General features: G+C 47.8%; 1 protein-coding gene across 2 annotated transcripts in view; it reads right to left on the bottom strand.

Moving 5' to 3' along the window:
* The window catches only part of LOC129387016 (uncharacterized), a 403253-nt gene that overhangs the window by 52329 nt on the left and 324140 nt on the right, over window positions 1-26784 (bottom strand). The window contains exon 5 of one of the 2 annotated variants that reach the window (XM_055075644.2): window positions 20301-20374. The exons of the other annotated variant lie outside the window; for it this stretch is intronic. Within the exon in view, the coding sequence (XP_054931619.2) occupies window positions 20326-20374 (49 nt within the window). The 3' untranslated portion in view covers window positions 20301-20325. The remainder of the gene's footprint in view (window positions 1-20300; window positions 20375-26784) is intronic. 2 annotated transcript variants of the gene reach the window in all.

Below are 26784 nucleotides of genomic sequence, written 5' to 3' on the forward strand. Positions count from 1 at the left end.
GAAGGTCACCTGGCTTGAGCGACTGGAAAATACTAACAAAGTCTCGAGAGCCACTTGTGCGAGGTGGTCGTCTGGTGAAAGCTTTAGTATAATTGAAAATCGTCGACGTATCTAGAGTCTCTCAAAATGGAAGGATGAGTCAGCTTAAGCTTCAGCGTACGTTCAAAAGTAGCAAGAAAAATTTTATAAGGGCCTAGCGCGACACTGCAGCCATGAATATGCCGTTCTCTGTACATATGCTTTTCTTCTGGACTGGCCTACACCCACACGCTGCTACGGTATTTTCTACCTCCTCGTTCAGTCGCGCTTAAATATTTTATCCTTGTCAGTTTAGTTAGCAAGCCAATGTTTACAAGTTTGCGCGGCCGGTAAAACTACTATTCTTCGTGCAGCTACCTACTAATTTCCTATCGCAATCGGCAGCTTCGCCGTTCGGGTGGAACTGTGACATATTATTTTTCGTCAGATCGTTAATTCAACTCATGCCTTGGTTACATCATCGAGAAATTTGCGAAACAGCATTCAGTATAAAGAGTTCCATGCATTGGAAAAAGTAAATGGAGCAAAAAAGACAAGGACACGAGAGAGCGACAAGCATACAGCGCTGTGCTCGTGTCGCGCACAGAGCTGTTCCCTGCAGTTCCGCGCAGCTCGGTCAACGTATACCGTATTGCGTGAATTTTCAGGTAAAATCAGTACCCTGGTAAAAATAAAGCGGCAGGCCTTCGTGGACGATGAAAAAAATGTTTTTTTCGGTGGCGACGGAAGTGCAAGCATGGAAGCGCTCGCAGGTACGCACGCATGCGGGCGTGCGAGTGCGCGTGTGCGCGGGAGGGGCTACTGTTGCGTGCAGCACTCGTGGCACCCCACAAGTGAGCGATGTTCAGAGAAGTCCATAATGATGTACTCGTTCAATTCCGCAGGGCACTGTGCCTAAAGAAGCATGGCACACGTTGAGCTTTTAGTGACGATGTAGTTTCGCAGACGTGGGTGCGCATGGATAACAATTTTACATTCGAAGAAAGGAAATTGTGGAGAGCGCTTATTATTGTTAAGGCAGATGTGGACACTGGAGGCGAATTTCCACCGCCGTCGGCGTCACCGTGAGGTCCCGTATGAAGTCCAAGTGCGGTGAGATCGCGGGCACGCGCTGAATGCTCTAGGTGCGAGCGAAAGCGTGCCAGGGCTGTTGCGCGCCATAGAGAAGGGCAGGAAGGGTGCTCGCCGTCGTCCATCGCGCGTAAGGAGGGCACGTGTGCTCTAGGAGGGCGCTTCTCCTCTCCTGCCCCGGCCGCGGCGGCACATGGCGCGGCCGCGGGCGCCCCACCTTGTGGAGTGCGTGCAAAGGTCCCCAGACAGCGGATGGCGTCGTGTGCTGTGTGTTCTCTTGCGCTAAATTGGTGTTGAAGCGAGAGGTAGCACAAAGGGGAATTTGTTCGCCGCTGGCGTTCTTCGTCACTTCAGCGTTCTGACAGCGAGTGTCCGCAGTCATCGATTAACATGTGTTCATGTTTGCCTGGCACGCGTGACACAATGCTTGTTAATTTGCTTAGTAAGATAAGGCTTACAGCAGGTAATTAGGAAGACAAAACAACTATCCTTCGTATGGACCTCTAATAAATTGCTATCGCAATCCGTGCTTCCCCTTTGGTCGAAACTATGACTGATTTGCCATGCACGACTGCGACCGTAGCCCCATATTATGCGCGCGTTTGCCATAGCCCATGGTTCGTGCGGTGTTATTCCCCCTCTCATAACGGTGTAGGCCTTCCCGATGTGATTGCACCGCCAAAATGTGGCCATTGCAGTACGCAGGCAGGAACGGCAGGAGGGAACGAACAGATCTTGAGCTATTTCTGGAGCTACTTTCGAACAAGTGGTGACAGCGGCGCCGCTAATCTTTTAGTTGCATACCGATAGGGGGATATTGCTAGAGCTACGCGGACACCCTCTGCCACGGAAACCGTAACTATCTGCTTTAAGAGGGAGCTTTAGCTCGGGCCCAACTCCGACGCGCCCTATTGAAATACATGTAAACACGCAAAAACGTTTTTCTGAGATAACCCCTGGACCAATTTTAATGAAATTTGTTGCTTTTGAGAGAGAAAGTTAAATTCTAGTGACTGTGGGAAGCGGAATTTTGGTTTAGGGTTTGAATTTTGTTAAAGAGATTTACAAAATTTCAGAAGTTTGAAAAAAATAGAAGCACGAAGTTTACAAACTAATAGCTCTGCATCAAGAACAGATATCGCGGTTCTGTAAACGGCATCCATTAGATCATTCAAAGCGGACAAATTTCATATGTCATTTGACATCTTACGTGAGTTTGTTACGTTGTTTACGAGGGTTCTGCAAAAGTTGTAATTACATATCAATAAATTTTTTGAGATTCATGTATAAGGTGTCAAATTTGTCCGCTTTAGATGTGCTATTAGGTACAATTCACAGAATTGCGATATCACCTATTCTTGCTGAGTTACAGAGTTGTAAACTTGACAGTTTCGAGTTCTGAAAATTTGCGATTTTCGCCAATTTTTAATAAAAAATTGACGACCTAAATTGAAAATGTGAAACAAACAGTCACTAGATTTTAAGTGTTTCTTTTAAATGCAACAAACCCCGTCAAATTCGGTGCTGTGGTTGCCGAGAAAAACGAATTCTTTTTTTACATGTATTTAGATAGGAGCACCCGAGCTAAAGCTTCCTCTTATGCCAGAGATCTGGCCAAGTGAATATATTGAGGCCCGTGCCTTGTTCAACGGCACTATAGCTCCTGCACACAGCAACACCGCTACTGCATGCAACTCTCGCAGCATATAGCACAATAAGACTAGCGCATTTGTTAGTGTGGACGCGCACGCGAGCAAGTACTGCGAGTCCTTTCCACGTCACGCGGCAACTGGGAACCGTGATGAAGCGCTGGCAAAAAAAATGTTTCTGGGGTAAATCTAAGTCTCCACGCAGAACTTTTTTTTAACAGCGCCAGCTTTGGCAAACGTACCCAACTTTGGAGGAGTGTGATCGCGCTTGCGTTGATATTTAATCAACATTACTATTATGCAATTATATTTATTATTGCGATTCTACAATAACGTTACGAGCGTAAAATAATATTGAGTGCAAATAAAAGCAGACAAAATATAATGAGATGCTCTACTGGAACGTCCTCGCACTGACAGGAAACAAACTGAAGCAAGCGGCTGACCATTTACTTGTTACCAGTCCTGCATAAACGAAGAAGCAATAAACATAACAACTGCTGTTTTCCAGATAATGCTTCTCTAAAGAGCTTGTTCCCCACCAAAAGAACGCTTGTCTCAGAAAAAAATGTCTACAGTATATGTCATATGTGGAACCTGAGCGCGGAGCTCCAGGCCCGGGATGGGCCCGCCACGAAAGCTACATTGCCGGGCCCGAGCACGGGTTTTGGCGTTGACCCGAGCCCATGCAGTGCTCTAGTCGTAGCCATTTGGAGAATATTGCGAGCACAAGGAGAGGATTCTGCAGTTGCCAATAGCTAAGTAACCGCTTCGTTTTCTTGGCGATGCGATGTCTGAATTGTGTTTTTAAAGTCTACCCACGCCGTGTTACTTTTTAATATCAATTATAGGCACAATCTGCTGATGCATATTCATATCTTAAAAGAAACCGTGAGGCGCGACGCCTGTATATAGTGTATGGATGTTGCTACGGTTGAATATCCATGCCATTGCAGAATAACGACCGTCAAAGTTGCTTCAGAAACAACATTCACGAATTTGATCATGGAAAACGAGCACTAGTAAGCGAAATCACCAAATGCACGCGTTAATAAAAGCGTGCGCTAGGGCCGCGCAGCCGAACCAATTCCACTGCATTGACGAAATGCCCTTCTAAGTGCAGTCTTCGTAATTCCCTTACTAGCCTGCTTGGAAACGCACACAGCTGAAGTTTTACCTAATTTTGAATACTTTTTTCCAATATTACGAAATACAGAAGCTGCTCAATATATATATATATATATATATATATATATATATATATATATATATATATATATATTGTTACAAGAACAGGGAAAAGGGGTTTATTTAGGCGTGCGAGAGCAGGAACGGCAGGCTACGAACAAGAGGAATGGCCGCTGCACAGTCTTCGTTCTCCTCTTCCCTTCTATTCTTGATCCCCGCGTCCCTTTTACGCGCTTGGACGTAACATATACGTCTCCTCGCAGACAAAGCCCACTGGGCGAGTCAACTAGCTTGTCGTGGCATGCATGATTTCAACTGTGCGAAATGCGCGACTTGTGTCCTAACAGAACATCTACCAGTGTTCGTGAGGCGCGCGAGAGTATAGTTCACTTCGCTGACTTTGTCGATGACGATGTAGGGACCATCGTAGCTTGCCAGCAGCTTTTGGCACAAACCGCGCTTCCTTGTAGGAGTCCACAGCCAAACGAGATCACCAGGGTGGTATGTAACAGGCCGATGTCGTGCGTCCTAGCGGGCTTTGGAGTTTTCTTGCGATGCCAAAGTCCGCAGACGCGCAAGTGTCCGAGCCTCTTCAGCGAGGCATAGCGTAACGGCGACCGTAGGATTGTCGCGGTGGCAAAAAGGGAGGACAGTGTCGAGCGTATACCGGGGCGGCCGAGCATATAGAAGGAATAAGGGGCTGTAGCCGGTTGTCTCGTGCTTGGCGGTGTTGTAGGCCTAAGTAATTAAACGGTGGAACTTCATTCCAATTCTTGTGATCGGACGCAACATACATGGAAAGCATATTTGTGATTGTTCGATTAGTGCGCTCAGTGAGGCCGTTCGTTTGCGGATGATACGGCGTCGAGTTCCTGAGGTGCGAGTTACATAAACGCACAAGCTCTTCCACGATATCCGCCGTGAATTGACGTCCCCGGTCGCTTATAATAACACCAGGCGGTCCATGTCGCAGAACAATAGCGTTAAGTAAGAAGAGCGATACTTCAGTGGCGTGAAATAGTGGTACCCCTTAGATGACTTTGGAAAAGGGCCTAACCGATCAATTCCAACTTGCTGAAATGGTGAGCTGGGAGGCGGCACAGGTTGAAGCAGACGTTTCCGACGTAGGCGTTTCCAACGTTGGCACTGTATGCAGCTGGCGACATACAACTCAACCGAATGTCACATCCGGGGCCAGTAAAAGCGTTCTTGAATGCGATAAAGGGTGCGCACAGTGCCTAAGTGACCGGAGGTAGGGTCACTGTGAATAGCCTGAAGGATTGCTGACCGGAGACGCTCCGGCACCACTAGAAAGAAGCGTGCACCCGTGCTTGAGTAGTTCCTTTTGTACAGGAGCCCGTCACGTAGACAGTAGCTGCTTCTTGCACTTCAATGGGCAGAAGTGAAGAGTGGCTCCAATTTGGTGTCTGTCCGTTGTTCTACTTTGAACGCATCGATATCTGGAAAAGCGGATATCACGGAAGCGACGAGATGATCAAAGTCGTCTGCGTCGCAGTCCGTCGTGGTAAGCGGCGTACGGGAAAGGCAGTCTGCGTCAGCGTGTTTTCAGCCACTCTTGTAGGCAGCAGTGAAGTTGTATTCCTGCAACCTCAAAGCCCAGCGCGCAAGGCGACCACAAGGATCGCGAAGGTTTACGAGCCAGCACAGGGAATGGTGGTCTGTGACGACTAGGAATGGGCGTCCGTATAATTAAGTACGAGCGAAATCGCTGAACTGCAAAGATTACAGCGAGGCATTCTCGCTTTGTCACCGTGTAATTTCGTTCAGGTTTGCTTAATGAGCGGCTTGCATAAGCAATCACGTGCTGACGGTCGTCATAACGTTGGACCAAGACGACACCCAGACCGATGCCACTAGCATCTGTGTGGATTTCTGTCGGCGCAGTAGGATTGAAGTGGCGAAGGATAGGTCGGGAGGTCAGCAGGAACTTCAACTGACGAAATGCAGACTCGCACTCGGGTGTCCACTCAAATCGTGCGTCTTTATGTAGCAGATTTGTCAGAGGATAAGTGGCGTCAGCAAAACCAGGAATAAATCGGCGAAAGTAAGAGCAAAGACCCAGAAAACTACGAAGTTGCTTCACTGACTGTAGTGCATTGAATGCCTCAACAGCTGCCGTCTTGAGGGGATCAGGCCGGATACCGTCTTTGTCAGCAAGATGACCCCGCACAAGGGTTTAATGGTCACCAGACTTGCATTTCTTGGAGTTCAGAACCAGGCCGGCGTTTTTGATGCAGTCGAGGACAATATCCCGGCGCCTATGGTGCTCATTGAATGTGCGCCCGAATATGACAACGTCGTGAAGATAGCACATACCGATGTTCCATTTTAACCCACGCAGAATGGTGTCCATGAACCTTTCAAAGGTTGTTCGAGCATTGAACAACCCAAATGGCATCACATTGAATTCGAATAATCCATCCGTGGTTATGAAGGCTGCTTTCTCCTTGTCTGCCAGATGTATTGGGATTTGCCAATATCCTGAGCGCAGGTCCACTGAAGAAAAAGAAGAGGCCGAATGAAGGCAATCAATTGCATCATCAATCCGGGGCAACTGGTAGACATCCTTCTTAGTCACGGCGTTTAATCTTCGATAATCAACGCACAATCTCCAGTTACCGTCTTTCTTTCTGACGAGTATGACCGGAGCTGCCCAAGGACTCGAGGACTCTTGTATTATCCCATTTTTCATCATGTCACTCACTTGTTCCCCGATTATCTTGCGCACGTTAGGCGACACCCGATGAGGCTTTTGCGTGATCGGGCGCGCAGATCCCGTATCGATAGTATGGCGCATTCGTGACTCGGGAATCGAGAACGCTTTGTCCGGCTGCGCAAAGTCAAACACTGACAGATGCTTAGAAAGCGCATCCACCAAGGTATGGCACTCCCTTGTGCTGAGCGACTTGTTTATCATAGACAGAAGTTTTTTGTCTGAAACGTGGCGCAGGTCAGCAGGTTCACCCGGCGGGTCGGTTAGTACGGCTACGGACGAAGACGTGTATTCTGTAAAGTAGGCGAGATTCAAGCCGTCTGGAAGCAGGACGGGATCTGCCGAGCAGTTGGCCGTCCACAAGCCAGCACGCCCGTTGCCGATGGATACCACACAAAGAGGGACAAAAACGTTCTTCTTCACACAATTTAGATGCATTGGCTCTACGGAGGCATCGAAACTGTCTGGAACTTCACCGCGACATACAACCGGCACGCACACAGAGGTGGACGCAGAGGTGTGTCTGTATCTGTAGACACACAAAGTACACCTTGACTGCAAGTCTCGTCTAAGAGCACGGACGAAACATGACCATCGATGCTAACTTCCCCCGTGCGACAATCAACGGTCGCACCACACTGCCGCAAGAAGTCGATGCCCAAAATCACTTCGTGCGTTGATCGGGGAATAACTACAAACTCCGTCGCGAAAACTCCACCAGCCCAAAGTACTTCAGCAGTGCACGCACAAACAGGGCGCAACGACTCACCGCTCACTCCACAAAACGTTGCAGCCTGGTCCCACAGAAATACAACTTTGCGCCCCAACCGACCTTTAAAACCGAGACTCATTACGGATACAGTTGCTCCGGTATCCACTAAAGCCACCGTAGAAACACCATCAACAACCACCTGCACTTTGTTCCTAATTATAGCAACTGCAGGGGGCATTTCTGTCGATAGCACGTGTCGAGCGACCATCGGCCGCGCTAGCTAGTTTTCCGGCTGTGAAGGCGAGGCGGAGCGGCGCACTGGCGATGGAGATTGACGTAAACGCGGTGCACGAGAAGTCGGTGGTGGCGTCAAACTCCTGTCAGATGCCGGCGAGCGGCTCCGGAAGCTTCTCTGCCAGTAATCGTTGCCAGAAGGGACGCCAGCTGACCAAGAGGTGGTGTACGGCTGTTGAGTTGTCCTCGTAGGAGGTGTGGTCCTTGTTGAAGACCCCGATCGATGATTCCACGTTGTTCGGGGACGATTGGAAATCTCGCTATGTGGCCCACGACAGCGCATTAGAAACACACCGGCAGATGCCGCAAATTTTGACGTTCTTCCATGAAGTGACGCATGTTGCTGTCGACTGCATAGCCAGCAGGTGGGTCCCATTCATCATGGCTGGGCATCGGCCGCCGGGAGGCGTGCGTGCGGCGAGGGCGTTGGTCGTAGTCATGCTCTTGTAGCTTATGATCCCTCTCGTTTGTGGGGTAGACCTGTAGTTGACGGTCGCTGAGTGAACCGCGGGTTGCCATGCGCTCGATACGGCCATGTTTCTCATCTCGTGCGGTAAGTGCGCACCAGCGATGCCGGGTGTGCAACGGTACATCTCTTCCCGATGGAGCAACTCGTTGGGAACAATCTGCCTTATTGTTGATGGAAAGTCAACACACGAACTCGTGTCTACACTTGCCACCGTTGTGACATTCGCCAGGCGACCAAACTTCTGTATTATCCGTCGCATCTTGAGCGTCTCAAAGGCCCTGCAGTGGCGAATGACGTCAGACACGGAATCCAAGTTTTCCTTGTCAATCAAAAAATTGCTGACGTCTTAGGCTATTCCTTTCAACAAATGTCCAACTTTGTCATCTTCAGACATCTGAGAGTTGAATATTTTACACAATTTCTGAACTTCTTCGATATAAGTCATACATGTCTCGCCGGGAATCTGAGCTCTTTGCGAAAGCGTCTGTTCAGCGCGTTTATTTTTAGCGCTAGAGTCTCCAAAACACGCTCTGAGCTCCTCTACGGAAAGCTCCCATGAAGTGAGCGCGTCTTCGTGATCCTCATACCAGACGAGCGCTGTGTCGGTAAGGGAAAACACAACATTGGACAACTATGCGGTCGAGTTCCAACCATTAGATCGGCTCACCCTTCGGTAGTTCTTGAGCCAGTCGTCGACAGCTTCTCCGGCTTTTCCTCCGAAAAAGAGTGGCACCGGGTAGTATTGCCACGGAATGCCAGATGCTGGCCTTGAAGCCGCGTCAGAACCTTCGGGAATCTGGCAGGTGTATTCAGGCATATCAGGTGAGAGTGGCGGAAGTCCGGCAAGTCAACGGCTTCGGCGAAGTTGTAGCAGCGCTGGCTCCGTGGTTACGAGGTGTACCCACCACCTCTCCACCAATTTGCTTCAAGCACGGGCAAAAGGGGCTTATTTAGGCGTGCGAGAGCAGGAACGGCAGGCTACGAACAACAGGAATGGCCGCTGCACAGTCTTCGTTCTCCTATTTCCCTCTCTTCTTGACCCCCGCGTCCCTTTTACGCGCTTGGACGTAAATATATATATATATATATATATATATATATATATATATACAGGGGTTTTTTCAAAGTTCAACACGCAGGACCCGACGTAACATACGCAGCAAGGATGCCACGAACAATTTGGAAGACGGATTTACTTAACGTTTTCGGCTTATCGTTTTCGACTGTACTCTGACGTCGGCTGGTCCACCAGCCGAAAACGTTAAGTAAATAAGTCTCCCAATCTCGCGTGTACACACATATATATATATAGGCTTTTTCAGCATGCCGAAATTCTTCGTGACAATCACCCGCGGCCTTAAAGAATATCAATTCTGGCCACCTAGGAAGAGCTGAGCAGATCGTAATACTGTTTCAACAGGTCAATGTGCACAGCCTCTTGCCCCCGATGGCGCAGGTTCCATGGAGATACCGGTTTGACCCCGTAATTAACTGGTGATGTTTGGACGAAAGGCCAAACTGGGACGAAAGGCCAGGAGCTTGGACGAAAGGCCAGGAGGAGCAACAGGCGGGCCCCAAAGACACACGAGTGGGTCGATGGCGAAGGAGTGAGGCAGAGGGTTGAGGTCATGACGCTCTTTTTGGCGGCACTGTTGAGCAGAGTGCAACGGTGGCATAGAGGTAGAGTATCCGCCTCGCGTGCAAGAGCCCCGAGTTGGAATCACGATGCCGCTCAATTTTCCACCGGATTAAAAAAATACGCGTGCTGATAAAATTGTATAAACATGCCTGCAGTACGCCCTGATCCCGGTTACCAGACCCGGTAACGCTCTCCCTAACCAGAGCAGGTTTCGCCATCCTGGTGCAGTGCTGGGCCACAACCTCCTATATGAATACAACAATCAAACTCCGGCCCTAAGTCCCCAGTGGCTGCGAAGCAACTAACCAGGGTGGCGGTCAGACCTATGACGCAGCAGACGGTGCTAAGAATCCCTGGGTCCGGACAGGCCGCCATTGGAATATGAACCTGGCAACTTTTGCCGCTAGAATCTTGTGAGCTGAGTCTAGCAGTGCTATTGGAGGAATTAGAGGGCAGTAAAGGAGATATAATAGGGCTCTGCGAAGCAAGGAGGACAAAAGAAGCATATAGACTGCTAAAAAGCGGGCACGTCCTGTGCTACCAGGGCTTAGCGGAGAGGGGAGAACTAGGAGTCAGATTCCTGATTAATAAGGATGTAGCTGGTAACATACAGGAATTCTATAGCATTAACGCGAGGATGGGAGGTCCTGTTGTGAAACGTATTAAGAGGTACAAATTGAAGGTCGTACAGGTCTACGTCCCTACATCCAGTCATGATGACCAGGAAGTCGAAAGCATCTATGAAGAGCTGGAATCGGCGATCGGTAATGTCAAACCAAATACACTATACTGATGGGCGACTTCAATGCCAGGGTGGAGACAAGAAGCAGGCTGGAGACAAGTATATGGCATAGGCTCTAGGAATAGCAGGGGCGAGTTATTGGTAGAGTTTGCAGAACAGTATAATATGCGAATAATGAATACCTTCTTCCGCAAGCGGGATAGCCAGAAGTGGACGTGGAGGAGTCCGAGTGGCGAGACTAGGAATGAAATTGACCTTATTCTCTGTGCTAACTCAGGCATTATACAACATGTGGGCGTGTTCGGCAAGGTGCGCCGCAGGGACCATAGGATCTTAAGAAGTCGAATTAGCCTAGACTTGAGGAAGGAACGGAATACATTCATACATAAGAAGCTGATCAGTGAGTTAGCGGCAGGAGGGAAAATAGGGGAATTGCGGATCAAACTACAGAACAGGTATTTGGCTTTAACTCAGAAAGAGGATCTTAGTGTTGAAGCAATGAACGACAATCTCATGGGAATCATTAAGGAGTGCGCAATAGAAGTCGGCGGTAACTCCGTTAGACAGGATACCAGTAGGATAAAGCAGGAGACGAAAGATCTGATCAAGAAACGCCAATGTATAAAAGCCTCTAACCCTATCGCTGGAATAGAACTGGCAGAACTTTCCAAGGTAATCAACACGCGTAAGCAGCTCACATAAGGAAGTATAATATGGATAGAATTTAACATGCTCTCAGGAACGGAGGAAGCCTAAAACCAGTGAAGAAGAAACCAGGAATAGGCAAGAATCAGATGTATTCGTTAAGAGATAAAACCGGCAATATCATTACTAATACGGATGAGATTGTTAAGTGGCTGAGGAGTTCTATAAAGATTTATACAGTACCAGTGGCACCCACGACGATAATGGAAGAGGTAATAGTCTAAAGGAATGTCAAATCTCACAAGTAACGGTGGAAGAAGTAAAGAAAGCCATGGGAGCTATGCAAAGGGGGAAGGCCGCTGGGGAGGATCAGGTAACAGCAGATTTGTTAAAGGATGGTGTGCAGATTGTCCTAGAAAAACTGGCCACCCTGTACACGCAATGCCTCATGACCTCGAGCGTACCGGAGTCTTGGAAGAACGCTAATATAATCCTAATCCACAAGAAAGGGGATGCCCAGGACTCGAAAAATTATAGACCGATGAGCTTACCGTCCGTTGCCTACAAAGTATTTACTAAGGTAATCGCAAATAGAATTAAGAGCTCCTGAGACTTCTGTCAACGAAAGCAGCAGGCAGGAATCGGTGAGGGCTACTCAACAATAGACCATATTCATACTATTAATCAGGTGATAGAGAAATGTGCGGAATATAACGAACCCTTATGTATAGCTTTCATTGATTACGAGAAAGCATTTGATTCAGTCGAAACCTCAGCAATCATTCTAGCTGTAGGGCTAGAGGCTTTCATACATTGAGCAATAGTTACAAGCGCAATAGTTACATTAAATGACAGTAGCTTCTTGGCCATGCTCAAATCGCATTTACGAGGACAAAGTGACGCGTAATTGTGCGCTATACTATCTCATCATATAGCATTGTCTACTCTACTAATTTGAGTGATGTCTGTGATTTACCTGTCATCTACATGTTTAACTCTTTTTTCATACATCATTTAAGTATGTCTTGATGTTTTTAGCTGCAGTGATGCTGGGTCCTGTCGACTTTACTTGAGATCTCAGCGCTTTCGCTTATTCCTTTGTGTGCCTTCCGTACTCGAATGCCCGTATGGGCAATCTGTACGTACAAAAATAAATAAACATAAATAGGCTTATTAGATATTTTGAGTATTGATAAAACTATGCACCAAGAAAATTTTCAAAAATATAAGGGGGCCCTTCAATGAAACAAGAGAATAGGCTAGCTTCAGGAAGGGAAATTCACAGCGGATCACATCTATGTGATCAATCAGCTGGTTGAGAAATCTGCGGAGCAAAATCAACCTAAAAAAATTAAATTAAATTATGGGGTTTTACGTGCCAAAACCACTTTCTGATTATGAGGCACGCCGTAGTGGAGGACTTCGGAAATTTCGACCACCTGGGGTTCTTTAACGTGCACCTAAATCTAAGTACACGGGTGGTTTCGCATTTCGCCCCCATCGAAATGCGGCCGCCATGGCCGGGATTCGATCCCGCGACCTCGTGCTCAGCAGCCTAACACCATAGCCACTGAGCAACCACGGCGGGTCAAAATCAACCTCTCTACATGGCTACAAGAGGAGGCATTTAATTCAGTAGAGACTAGCAGTGCAAGTAGTCAAATAGGAATTGCGTAATCAAGCAGCTACCTGAGTTCTCCACAAGAAAAGGAGAAAGTTATCCATCAAAAAGGGCTCAGACAAGGAGACACAACCTTCCCAATGCATGTTGAGAAGTATTCTAGCTGTTAGTGTGAGGAGGCTGAGGAGGGAGGATCAATGGTCAATATCTCATCAACCATTGGTTTACAGATGAGGTTGCCCTGTTCAGCAATACTGGACATCAATTGCAACGAATAATTAGAAAATCTAAGTACACGGGTGTTTTCCCATTTCGCCCCCATCGAAATGCGGCCGCCGTGGCCGGGATTCAATCCCACGACCTCTTGCTCAGCAGCCCAACACCATAGCCATTGAGCAACCACGGCGGGTCACATATGTCGTGGATATATATGTCAATGTACCCTTACATTACCCTGTAACTGCATTGACCGTCTGCATCTGTTGGCGCCACGCAGTTAATACACCTGATCAATTTCACTATAATATAGTTTTTTTTTCTCATTGTCCCTGATCAATATTCTACTAAAAACAAGCGCGCGTAGATTGACATTTTTGCACGTAGCTTCATGCTGCAGATAAAGGGCTTCAGTGGCAAAATTACGTCCTACATTTATAAAACAATGTTGAAAATAGCAGTTCACCTCACCAAAACTACAATTGGTACCGGCCGCCGGTAGTTGCGGGCTCACAGAAGCAAATAAAACCATAAAAGATTTTACTGCACAGACTTTCTGCAAGCATAAACTGGGCATCCGCCAGAATCCGCGCAACGAAACGGGCGCTCGCTAGCAGATGACGCACTTGACAACGACAGCAAAATTGAAGATGTCATGTTGCATAACCCATGCCTCAAATATGTATGCGTAGCGAAAAAGTATCAATATAAGTTGCAGTTGAAATTGAGCATCATAATAAAAGCGTACGCGGGCAATCGGTCTCAGTACCCGCAGGGAAATTACGTTTAATATGCCGCAAAGCGCATCTCCGCCCCAATCCAGTTTGCTCACAGCGCCTTTGCACAATTTTTCCACAAGCGGCGCCTCAGAGGGAAATGGCCGTTCGGCCCATTCGACCATTGTCTAGTATACTCTGCTACTACGTTTATCTTCTTATGCTTTCGCCATACCTTGCTTCACCACTTTCGCCTTATGATACCGTTCCACCCTCCTCCTCAGCTTTCCTCTTCGTGCTCTCTTTGCTATCGCAATCTATCAACTCCCGCTGCTTGTGCGTTCGCGTTCATCCAACGCTGTGTTCCTCTGCTTGGTTAAGAGGAACAACGTCGATGCTCGCCGCAGGAACGGGCGCCTATAAGCTGAGCTCTAAAACGCAGAGTCCCATTCTTCTTCCTCACCAAGACAACAGAAGTCCCCGATGGGCTATTCGATAACCGGATGATTTTGTCGCGCAGCATTTCATCGACTGGTTGCTTTACAGCTTCTCTATCTCTTGTCCAAACATGGTATGGGCTTTGACGGAGTGGTCGGGCGTATTCGTCGATTATGCGATGCTTAGCAAGTTGTGCTTGTTGTATCCTACAACGAAGGTCGCAGGGCATGTTCAGTCGTGAGCGGTAATTCTTGCTGTACAGTCTAGAGTCTGCGTTATGAGGTGCCCCCCGGATGTCCGGATTTGTGGGCCTTCACTTGTTGTCTTGACTTTAACTTCGCGGCGAATAATCCACTCAAGACGGAGTATTCGGCTCTTGCGTCAACTAAAGCAGTGACTGCGTGGACATCGAGAAACACGTCGAGGTCGGTGGCCCTTTGTCTTGCTTAGCAATTTCCTCTTGGCGTCGGATCACGGCTGCGTCCTCCTGACCTGTGACTGGAACATCGCGTCGTCAGTTCTTTCTCGGTGCATAATGGCTTCCAAGTTTCGTCGGGTGGGCCGGTGTGTAGTTTCAGCATCACCGAGCAGGATTTCGAAGCTTCGTCAGGGGCGGCGGAGGATCTTCCGCATTTAGACGAACAGCAACCGTACCTATATCATCTGCTGCTCTTGGTTTTCCGGATATGAGCTTACGGACGGCCTACGGGCTGGTCCTGTGCGCCGTCGGCACTGTGTTGACAGGTAATGTCATCGTGATGGCGAACGCGAAAGAAGTGGGGTTTTCAATGCGTTGTGGCGATGTAGTTGGTGATTTTGCGTGGCCGTTTGCCAAGCTGTGGACGTGGCGCGTTGACGGTGAACCCTCGTAGGCCCACCTCGCGGTATGGGCATATGCGGTAGACGTGGCCCACTTCTCCGCATTGCTGAAGATGGTCGGGAGCGCGCCAAATGCTCGCCTTCCTTTATGCTTTGCGATGGCCGACGGCCTGGTAGGCTCGCTGCAGCGGCGTCGTCAGAGGCATCTGGCGTCAGAATTATAGCGGCGCCTAACGTGAAAGCGGAGGAGGGATGTGATGGATGTGATGGAGGATGGCTTGCAGCAGCGGCATAGCTCAGCGCTTCTGGATGAGGCTGCATTGGTTTAGTGTCTCCTAGCGACTGCTTCGTCTCGTAGAGTACGAGGTCGGAAATCGAACCCACTTGAGGCTGTGATGAAGGGAACAACTTCTAACACACCCCCTGCGTGACCGCTCTAATGGTCTCGCGCAGGCGGTCGGTGCCCAGCGTTTGAAATTCGGCGTAGTTTGTTGGCAGCATGATGCGGTTGAATTGCCTGTACCGCATTTTGAGTGTTTTGTCGCTGTTGGTTGCCTCATGAAGAAATTCTTACATGGCCTTCGGTGGGATTCGTATGATTCTAGCGATCAGTTTTTGCTTCACATCACGGATGAGTAGGCGAAAATTCTTGTCCTCGGACATTTGCGGGTGGGCGTGCCGGAAAAGACGGGTCATTTCTTTTATAAAGATGGCGGCGTTCTCATTAAGTTGTTTTACTCGGGCTTCTAGTAGAGCTTCGGCCTATTCTTTTCGAAGAACGCTCATGAATGCCTTCAGAAAGTTGGACTCCCGGTTCTTGAACTGTCCTAGCGACATTTTCCAATGTTAAGGACACAAGGCGTAGTGGCGTCCTGGGCTGCTTCAGTACGATGGGTGCAGGGGATGCTGCATCCGACATCGCGGCAGCACATTTACACACGATCTTACGGGTCCTCTCAGGTCCGTACTCCGGCGGCAATTATAGGCGGCTAGCTAGCTGGTCCGTGATGACGCGGACGATGTCTTCACGATTCGGGCTTGGATAGTGGTTTTGCGGGGCGTCCGGTACATTAAGCAGAATCACTACAAGCAGATGTCAAGTTGTAGTGACCGTCAAGAACACAGTAGCAAAACATTGAATGGGCCATCTTTTAGGGCCGATCCCGAAGATAGCGCAATGCCGGCCCGACCCGAAGGCGAGGTGAAGCAGGCGTTAACACTCCTCATACGTTGGCCGCTCTCGAAGATAGAGAGATACGGCGATGACCCGCGGTGGAGGTGAAGTAGGCGTTAAGGGGCACACATACACTGACTACTTCGTGATCATCCTTTTTCACTGAGCGAAAGGGCAATAAGTTTTTTATTGCGGAGCTTGTGCCCAGCAAAGCATGCGAAACTGGAAGCCGAATGACAGCGACGAACACAGTCGGTGATCATCCAAATCTTTTCTGCGGTTCAAGCGCGTAGGTTTTTAAACCCGTCTTATCGAATGCTCCAACGTGAGCGCTGGTGCACGCATGCCTTCAAGAAAATACTATACAATTCACGTCCCGCATACAGTGAGATCACAAAAGGTTTGGTGGCAATAGTAAACGGAAAGAACTATAGATAATATTCGAGAAACTACCGATAAATGCAGGCGTATTTTGCGCATGCTGATAACGTTGAATATTAGCTGTGAGAGAGGTGACTGAAAATAGATAAAGAAGTTTACGTGACAATATGATTCACTGACTCACTAATAAAAAAATTAATTATAGGCTTTGCGTGCCGAAATCGCGTTTTCATTATCAAGCAGGCCGTAATGGGGGACGGTGGAAATTTGGACCATCTCCGGTTCTTTAACGTGCACCTAAATCTAAGTAAGAAGGTGTTGTTGCATTTCTCCCACATGGAAATGCGGCTGCATGAGCGGGATTTGATCTACCGACTTTGTGTTTAGCAGTCCAACACTACAGCCACTAAGGAACCATGGCATGTGCTGGTTCGCTTTGGCTTTGAGATAACCTGTGCGTGTCTCTCTTCTTTTATTCCAACAGAAATTATATGGACACTCTATGCACATTTCTGCCGTCGAAGTCGACATCCCTAGGAGATATCTTGTCATTGCTGTGCACCGTATGCTGTGAGTGCGAGTGAGGGGAGCCGGCGATGGTGGCTCAATCTCGCGCATCCAAAGGAGGAAAGCGGGGAGAAAGCGCGCCGTTTTCTATTGCCCGCAGGGTTCCGGACGGGGGGGAGAGCGTTCTACTCCGGCGGCTGTTGCGTAGCCACCCACGACCACCCGCGGCGGCACGAACCACCCTATAATGAAATCCATCTGCGACGGGGTCATAGTCCGCCATGCGCTGCGTTCTCGCGCCTTATTTCGCGCTCATGCGAGATGCACATGAAGGTCAGTTCGCTAGCTGCTGCTCCCGCGCTTCTTGACTCCATAGTTCTCACAACGTTTTTGCGCAGTCATCGAGTGAGATGTGTTCATGTTTGCTTGTGCACGCGTGAAACCATGCTCGATAATTTAGTTACTATACCTGTGTATAGAAGTTTATACAGACGATAAAACTATTATCCTGACTTCATGGCTCTCTGCTAATTTCGTATCGCAATCGATGTTTCATCCTTCGAATGAAACTGCGACTTTTTCCAGTGCAGTACAAACTTAGAGTTAACGTTTCAGGCGTGACATATCATTATTAGGGGTAACACGTGCTCAAGACTGCCCTGGATTATCTTGCATAAAGAGCTTCTAAAGTTCTAATCACGCATCGTTCGCGAGCGCTGCTTGCACAAATCCATGATTGACTGGCTGGCTTCATCGGCCTTTGAGAATTTACAGATGACTTTTGCGTGACTTCCTTCTTTTCCAGCACAGTGCAAGCTTTCAGCTATACACCTAACGGTTCAGACGTGGTATATCATTATTAGCGGTAACACGTGCTTAAGTAAACCCACGATTATTTTGCCTAGCGGAATTGTCACTTCTAACACGTACCGTTCGCGAGCACTGCGTGCCGAAGTTTATGATTGACTGATTGGCTCTGGCTACAATGTAGCACGTGAAGAAAACGTTTTTGTGTCTGCATTTATATCCATCGCAGTTTGAGTTATTATCCACCTAATGATTCAAGCATGGCATTTGCTTATTAGCGGTCACAGGTGCTTAAGCCAGCCGTGGATTATCTTGCAGAAGAAGGATTTATCCCTTCTAATAATGCATCTTTCGCGATTACTGCTTGCACAAGTCTCTGATTGATTACTGGCCCCGCCTTCGCTTAATCTTATGCAGGTAGTTTTTGCGTGTCTTGCTCCTTTTTCAGCACAGTGCAAGCTTTGACTTATGCTATACCTAACGGGTGATACAGGGCATGTCATTATTATCGATCACATGTGCTTATGTCAGCCCGCGAGTATCCTCCACTAAGATGAATTGTAACTTCTAAACACGTATCGTTCGCGAGCAATGCCTGCACGAATATGCACTGGTGCACTGCACTGGTGGGCTCTGGCTTCTCTCGAGCATGTGCACATATTTTTTTTGTGTCTTGGTTCTTTTCTAACACAGTGCCAGCTTTGAGCTGTGCTACACCAACTGGATGAGTCATGGCGTATCATTATTAGTGCTAACACGTGCCTGAGTCATCCATTGATATTCTTCAACAAAGAGGAGTTGTCGCTACCAAACATGTATCTTAAGCGAGCACTGCCTGCACAAGCGTATGAATGACTCACTGGCCCCGCCTATCCTTGAGCATCTGCAGGCAACATTTCCGTTCCTTCCTTCCTCACCGACAAAGTGACAGCATCGAGTTATACAGCACCTAACGGTTGAGGCATAATAAATCATTATTAGCGGTCACACATGCTTGAGTCAGCCCTCGAGTATCCTGCAGAAAGGACAAATTGTCACTTCTAAACATGTATCGATCACGAGCACTGCCTGTAGAAGTGTAGGATTGACGTTATTGAAGTGGAAAGTTGGGCGAGTTGGTATATAGGACAGCGCTAGTCCTGTATCATTTCACTCCGTCGTCGTCTAGTTCACGCTGCTCCCATTATGAATAGGATTGGGTGGCTGGCCCCACCTTCCCTTGAGCATGTGCTCATTACTTTTGTTTGCCTTCCTTCTTTTCTTGTACAGGGCCAGCTTCGAAATATACTACACTTAAGGGTTCGGCATCGGCATATGATTATTAGAGGGCACTCCTCTTTGTGCAAGATAATCGATGGCCCTCAATTATTTCGCACAAAGAGGAGTTGCCGCTTCTGAATATTTATTGATCGCGAGCACTAGTTGCACAAGTCCATGATTGATTGGCTGGCTCCATGTGTTCTGTAGTATGTGCAGATAACTTTGTGTGACGTCCTTGTTTTCCAGCTCAGTGCCAGTTTTCAGCTAAACTACACGTAACGGTTCAGAAATGGCAGATCATTATTAGAAGTCACACGTGCTCAGACCAGTCCTCGATTATCTTGCGCAAAGAGGACTTGCCACTTGTAAACATGCATTGATCGGGAGCACTACTTGCACAAATGAATGATGAACTGGCCGGCTCCTTCTTTCTCTTGAACATATGCAGACAACTTTTGTGTGTCTTCCTTTTTTTCTTATACAGTGCCAACTTGGGGGGAATATACTACACTTATAAACATACGTACACCCTAAGGGTCATATCTTTCCCCACAATAATAATCGTCGTCTGCCTTGCCTGCGTTTTCTTCCTGAAAAACGTTGCGCTCACTACTTACCTGTCCAGAATGCTCTGTCGTGCTGGTAACACGCATGCGGGTAGTGACATGCAAGTACCGGGCTCGCAGCGGTAAAAAAAGGAAATGCGGACACGACAGATGACGATTATTGTTTTGTGGCAAGCGCCGACCCCAAGGGTGTAATTTTGTTTAAGAGTGTACATCTAGCGGTTGCGGCATGACATATTATTATTAGAGGTCACACGTGCTTAGGTCAGCTCTCGATTATCTTGAACAAAGAGGAGTTGCCGCTTCAAATCATGTATCGATCGCGAGCACTACTTGTACAAATATATGGTTGACTAGCTCGCCGCAGCTTTCCTTGAGCATATGCAGATAACCTTTGTGCGTCTTCCTTCTTTTCCCACACAGTTACACTATACCTAAAGGTTGACGCTTAGCATGTCATCACAAGCGGTCACACGTGCTCAGGTCATCTCACGATTTTCTTGCACAAGGATCTCAAGTTCTTGAACGCGCAGTGAGCTTGCGGCACACATTTCTGTGTTTCCTCAGGTCAGACGCTGCGTAAGTTCTTGTGTGCCACTGAGTGCATACGTACCGGAGCAGGGCTCGCTGCGGCGTTGCTAGGTGTCCATCGCCCCCGCAACCACGGAGCCAACCAGTCGGAGCACGCTGCACCCAGAGGACAGTTCCAAGTGGTCGAGTTCACAACGCTCTTAGCGGCAAGCACTTTCTAACACATATATTCCAGGCGGGACAGGGGCACAATTCTACCTCTGTCGTGATACTGAGCAAAATTCTGCGTGGAATGCACCATTTAGCTTCGTATACTGCACGACACTATTATGGGTTATCAATTAACTGCAGACATTCAATTTGACGAGTTTACTCCATGGTGATTTTTATATTTAAATATACATTTTTCCTTCATGCTGCAGCAGGACCCGCCGCGCTGCAGTCACTCCTATGAATTTCACGGCGGTCAGTGCTAACTCGAGAAAAAGAATCCAAACTTTATTGTGCCGATACTTGCAAAGCAAACAGTGCTGGTTACCTTCCATGTACTGCAGCTTTATCAATGCTGCACACTGCCGCTTGAAGCAAGAAAATAATTCTGGTAAATGCTATAAAGATTTGTTTTGGCATAGTTTAAATGGAGAAGTAAAATGCAAAGTTTATCAGCTGCGGGTGTCACAAGGTCTTACACAACCCATTTCGTTTGCGTGTTGCAAAGATTCAATATGCGAAAATATGGTTGCTTAAAAAACTTTACAGTTTTTCTTTCCCAGCGTTTCGCATTTATCCTTTCACTGTACGAGACAGCACTTCCCAGTTATTTGTATATTGCAACTACGTACAGGCAAGCTTATGTCAGGCGCTGCTTCAAAGAACCCGAATGCGCACCGTTGCCGCTGCACACCGAAGTAATGTGCAAATCATTATTAAACCTTTGTGCTCCGTAGACGCACGGCTGTTGAAATTGCAGTCACATGTAAAATGAAAACAATTTTTTGCAGATGCTCCTGGATGATCGCGTGCGCATAAAGGAGCCGTTTCATTTCGGAAACAAAGTACAGCGATAATGCAGCGCGCTGAGCAGAACCTGATGGTGATCACAGCTGTTGCAGCAAAAGTTGGGGCGGTGTGAAGACAAAGCGTCTTGCTCCGGCTTGTCGGTACATTTAGCTAAAATAGTTTCCAGATAGTCTGCAATACGGTCTGTCGCGAGGTTGTTGGCGCTAATGGCGGACACGCCTTGTTGGGCGCAATCGTGGAGCACGCGCCACAGCAGCGGTCATGGCTTTTCTGAACCAAAAAAGCGTTTAGAAGAATGCATGGAAGTGGCGGTCAGTTTGGTGAATGAATGAATTAGGGGAGGTTACAACAAACACTCTTAAAAAAGTTTGCACCCAGTGGGACATACATTGTCCCACAACAATTATCGTCATCTGTTTTGCCCCCTTTTCCTTTCTATAACGCTGCGCGTCCCGCACTTCCAAGTCACATAGTATTCTCGGCAGGACAGTGCCGAGTGCAGCAATTGCAAGATAGAAATTTCAAGATAGTTGCGGGAGAAATATACGCCCCCAGAAGGTGCAACTGTTTTAAGAGTGAAGGATTAACAAGTGAGTTGCTAGTTAAGCACGACACCAATAATCTGTGCTCATTTGTGGGGGTTCGCTAGCATTTAAACTAATGTTTTTAGCACAGCACTCATGAGGTCCTTGTGTCCTTTCTCTTTCCTTCGCTACTGCCTTAGTAAGACCCCGGTTTTTTACAGAGAGGTCCACCAAGAAGTAAGGAAAAAGAATCACACGATAGCGCGAAGAGCTGTGCCTCACTATTTGACTATATTTAGAGAAGTTTGCCACGAGACTGAAAAAGACTACAGCAGTAGGCCGGTACTCATGAAGACAAGCAGAGGCTGCTCCTCGCCATCTTGGCTGCTATCAAGCTTATGCTACTCGCCTTATTTGTAAATATCTATAAATATTTTTACGGGTACTTATTTATCATCTTTTTCGGGGTCGGCATTTCACCTGCTAACAACTTCATGCTTTCGCTCAGCGCAATACGCACTTGCTTCATTTCGAACATACTAGAATGTTATCGTTGATTCTATCTTTTGTGTATGTTCTCGCGGAACCTTTCAAAATTAGAGTATGTGCGACACAGATTGCGTAGTACCTTTTGAAAGGCACGCACGCACCAGTGATTACCCTGGAATTTACAACGAGTCATCTGTAAAATACGACGCGCTTGACGCGTAGATAAGAATTCGATGATCACGGACTGTGTTCGTCACTATCATTGTGCACTGAATGCAACATGCTTTTGTGGGCACAGGTCCGCAAATAAAAGGTTAGTTTCGTGACTCACAGTTTTGCCGCTGCGTTCTTGATCTCGACTACTAAATTATGGGGTTTTACGTGCCAAAATCACTTTCTGATTATGAGGCACGCCGTAGTGGAGGACTCCGGAAATTTCGACCACCTGGGGTTGTTTAACGTGCACCTAAATCTAAGTACACGGGTGTTTTCGCATTTCGCCCCCATCGAAATGCGGCCACCGTGGCCGGGATTTGATCCCGCCACCTCGTGCTCAGCAGCCCAACACCATAGCCATTGAGCAACCACGGCGGGTGGGATCTCGACTACAACGTGAAATATGGTAGAGATGCATTCCTACCCATGTACCGGACGCCACCGTGCAACCTAGAACCTAGTACAAAGTGTGAAGAGGACGCCAACGCCGCCCCGGCCATCGACATAGCCACAGGCTGGAACACCTGCCCCCAGAACACGGATATGTACCCGAGCAGGTGAGTACCCGAGCAGGAGACAACCAACAAATCAATAGGCACCATGGCAGCTCCAGAGTCGCCTGTCCTGCTACGACACCCTCGGGATCCACCGAACTTCCACAGATCATTTTCTGAAGACCCGGAAACCTAGCTCAAGACCTAAGAACGAATCGCGATACTGAAAACTGGAACTGCGAGAACAAGCTACCCCATCTATATTTGTCTTTGGATGACTCTGCTTGCACATGGTTTGTGAATCCAGAGTCAGCGCTAACGTTAGGGGACCTGTGTTGAAGCAGCTTTCTTCAGGCTGTTACGAGAGCCGTACCAAAAGATAGAGCTGACGTCCTTCGAGAAGATCGACCGCAGCTACCTAACGAAAAATTTGCGATTTTCACTGAAGTGATCTGTTGCAAACATTTGACGCCAGCCCCGGTGGCCTGCCATGCTCGGTAGGCAACATTTGGCACCGCACCCAATAAACACCAATGAGCACAGTTGCTGCGTTACCACCACCAACTGCTGCGTAGGCTCTTAGCAGTTACCACCATGCTGCGGAGCCTCCGGCTTACTGAGGATGCCGCGAGCCCTGCCTTGTTCACGAATCCGAACGGATCGCGACACTGACGACAAGTACCAACGAATCGTCTCACGCCATCGCGAGCGGCGAAACACCGTCCCCCTTTGCTGCCGCCATGCCGCTGTACGGAAGGCTCGAGCTGTTCGAGAGAGACCTATTTACGAGGAAGAAGCCCACGTGTTCTTCCGGGCAAACGACACACCCGAGGCCAAACAGCGGGACATTTTGCTTGCCAGCTGCGGGACCCACGTCTTCAGAAGCGGGCACGTCCTGTGCTACCGGGGCTTAGCGGAGAGACGAGAACTAGGAGTCGGAATCCTGATTAATAAGAATATAGCTGGTAACATACAGGAATTCTATAGCATTAACGAAACGGTGGCATGTCTTGTTCTGAAACCTAATAAGAGGTACAAAATGAAGGTTGTACAGGTCTACGCCCCTACATCCAGTCATGATGACCAGGAAGTCGCAAGCTTCTATGAAGACGTGGAATCGGCGATGGCTAGAGTGAAAACAAAATACACTATACTGATGGGCGATTTCAATGCCAAGGTAGGCAAGAAGCAGGCTGGAGACAAGGCAGTGGGGGAATATGGCATAGGCACTAGGAATAGCAGGGGAGAGTTATTAGTACAGTTTGCGGAACAGAATAATATGCCGATAGTGAATACCTTTTTCCGCAAGCGGGATAGTCGAAAGTGGACGTGGAGGAGCCCGAACGGCGGGACTAGAAATGAGATAGACTTCATACTCTGCGCTAGCCCTGGCATCATCCAAGATGTGAACGTCCTCGGTAAGGTGCGCTGCAGTGACCACAGGATGGTAAGAAATCGAATTAGCCTAGACTTGAGGAGGCAACAGAAGAAACTGGTACATAAGAAGCCGATCAATGAGTTAGCGGTAATAGGGAAAATAGAGGAATTCCAGATCAAGGAACAGAACAGGTATTCGGCTTTAACTCAGGAAGAGGGCCTTAGTGTTGAAGCAATGAACGATAATCTTGTGGGCATCATTAAGGAGTGTGAAATAGAAGTCGGCGGTAACTCTGTTAGACGGGATACCAGTAAGCTATCGCAGGAGACGAAAGATCTCATCAAGAAACACCAATGTATGAAAGCCTCTAACCCTACACCTTTCGAAGTTAATCAACAAGCGTAAGACAGCTGACATAAGGAAGTATAATATGTATAGAATAGAACAAGCTCTCAGGAGCGGAGGAAGCCTAAAAGCAGAGAAGGAGAAACTAGGAATTGGCAAAAATCAGATGTATGCGTTAAGAGACAAAGCCGGCAATATCATTACTAATATGGATGAGATAGTACAAGTGGCTGAGGAGTTCTATGGAGATTTATACAGAACGAGTGGAACCCACGATGATAATGGAAGAGAGAATAGTCTAGAGGAATTTGAAATCCCACAAGTAACGCCGGAAGAAGAAAGGAAAGCCTTGGGAGCTATGCAAAGGGGGAAGGCAGCTGGGGAGGATCAGGTAACAGCAGATTTGTTGAAGGACGGTGGGCAGATTGTTCTAGAAAAACTGGCCACCCTGTATACACAATGCCTCATGACCTTGAGCGCACCGGAATCTTGGAAGAACGCTAACATAATCGTAATCCATAAGAAAGGGGACGCCAAAGACTTGAAAAATTATAGACCGATCAGCTTACTGTCCGTTGCTTACAAATAATTTAATAAGGTAATTGCAAATAGAATCAGGAACACCTTAGACTTCCGTCAACCAAAGGACGAGGCAGGATTCCGCAAAGGCTACTCAACATTAGATCATATTCACACTATCAATTAGATGACAGAGAAATGTGCGGAATATAAGCAACCATTATATATAGCTTTCATTGATTATGAGAAAGCGTTTGATTCAATCGAAACCTCAGCAGTCATGGAGGCATTGCGGAATCAGGGTGCAGATTAGCCGTACGTAAAAATACTGAAAGATATCTATAGCGGCTCCACAGCCACTGTAGTCCTCCATAAAGAAAGCAACAAAATCCCTATAAAGAAAGGCGTCAGGCAGGGAGATACGATCTCTCGAATGCTATTCACAGCCTTTTTACAGGAGGTATTCAGAGACCTGGAGTGGGAAGAATTGGGGATGAGAGTAAATGGAGAATACCTTAGCAACTTGCGCTTCGCTGATGATATTGCCTTGCTTAGTAACTCAGGGGACCAACTTCAATGCATGCTCACTGCCCTGGAGAGGCAGAGCAGAAGGATGGGACTAAAAATTAATCTGCAGAAAACTAAAGTAATGTTTAACAGTCTCGGAAGGGAACAGCAGTTTACGATAGGTAGCGAGGCATTGGAAGTGATAAGGGAATACATCTACTTAGGACAGGTAGTGACTGCTGATCCGGATCATGAGAGTGAAATAATCAGACGAATAAGAATGGGCTGGGGTGCGTTTGGCAGGCATTCGCAGATCATGAACAGCAGGTTGCCATTATCCATCAAGAGAAAAGTATATAACAGCTGTGTGTTACCAGTACTCACGTGCGGGGCAGAAACCTGGAGGCTTACGAAAATGGCTCTACTTAAATTGAGGACGACGCAACGAGCTATGGAAAGAAGAATGATAGGTGTAACATTAAGGGATAAGAAAAAAACAGATTGGGTGAGGGAACAAACGCGCGTTATTGACATCTTAGTTGAAAGAAAGAAAAACAAATGGTCTTGGGCAGGGCATGTAAGGAGGAGGGAAGATAACCGATGGTCATTAAGGGTTACGGTCTGGATTCCGAGGGAAGGGAAGCGTAGCAGGGCGCGACAGAAAGTTAGGTGGGCAGATGAGATTAGGAAGTTTGAAGGGTCAACATGGCCACAATTAATCCATGACCGGGGCAGTTGGAGAAGTATGGGAGAGGCCTCTGCCCTGCAGTGGGCGTAACCAGGCTGATGATGATGATGATGACAGGAACGGGACCACGAACGAGTATCTGCAATGACACCAGACCACTGATAGGGCTGCGCGACGAGAATTCACTGGGCCTATCCCAAGATGAGCAATGTCGGGCACAGAGTGAAATATGGCTTATCGGAACGTTTCTGAAATGAAAGGCCGAAAAAGAGGCCCAGACGTATCGCACCACAGAGACCATGGCGTGGATGCACAGAGAACAAGTTCAAAGTGAAGGCAGCAGGTGCGTTACCGTAACGCTTGTGTTAAGGGCAGGCACGTACCAT

Source organism: Dermacentor andersoni, chromosome 2, assembly GCF_023375885.2.
Source record: "Dermacentor andersoni chromosome 2, qqDerAnde1_hic_scaffold, whole genome shotgun sequence".
In the NCBI taxonomy this organism is placed as follows: domain Eukaryota; kingdom Metazoa; phylum Arthropoda; class Arachnida; order Ixodida; family Ixodidae; genus Dermacentor; species Dermacentor andersoni.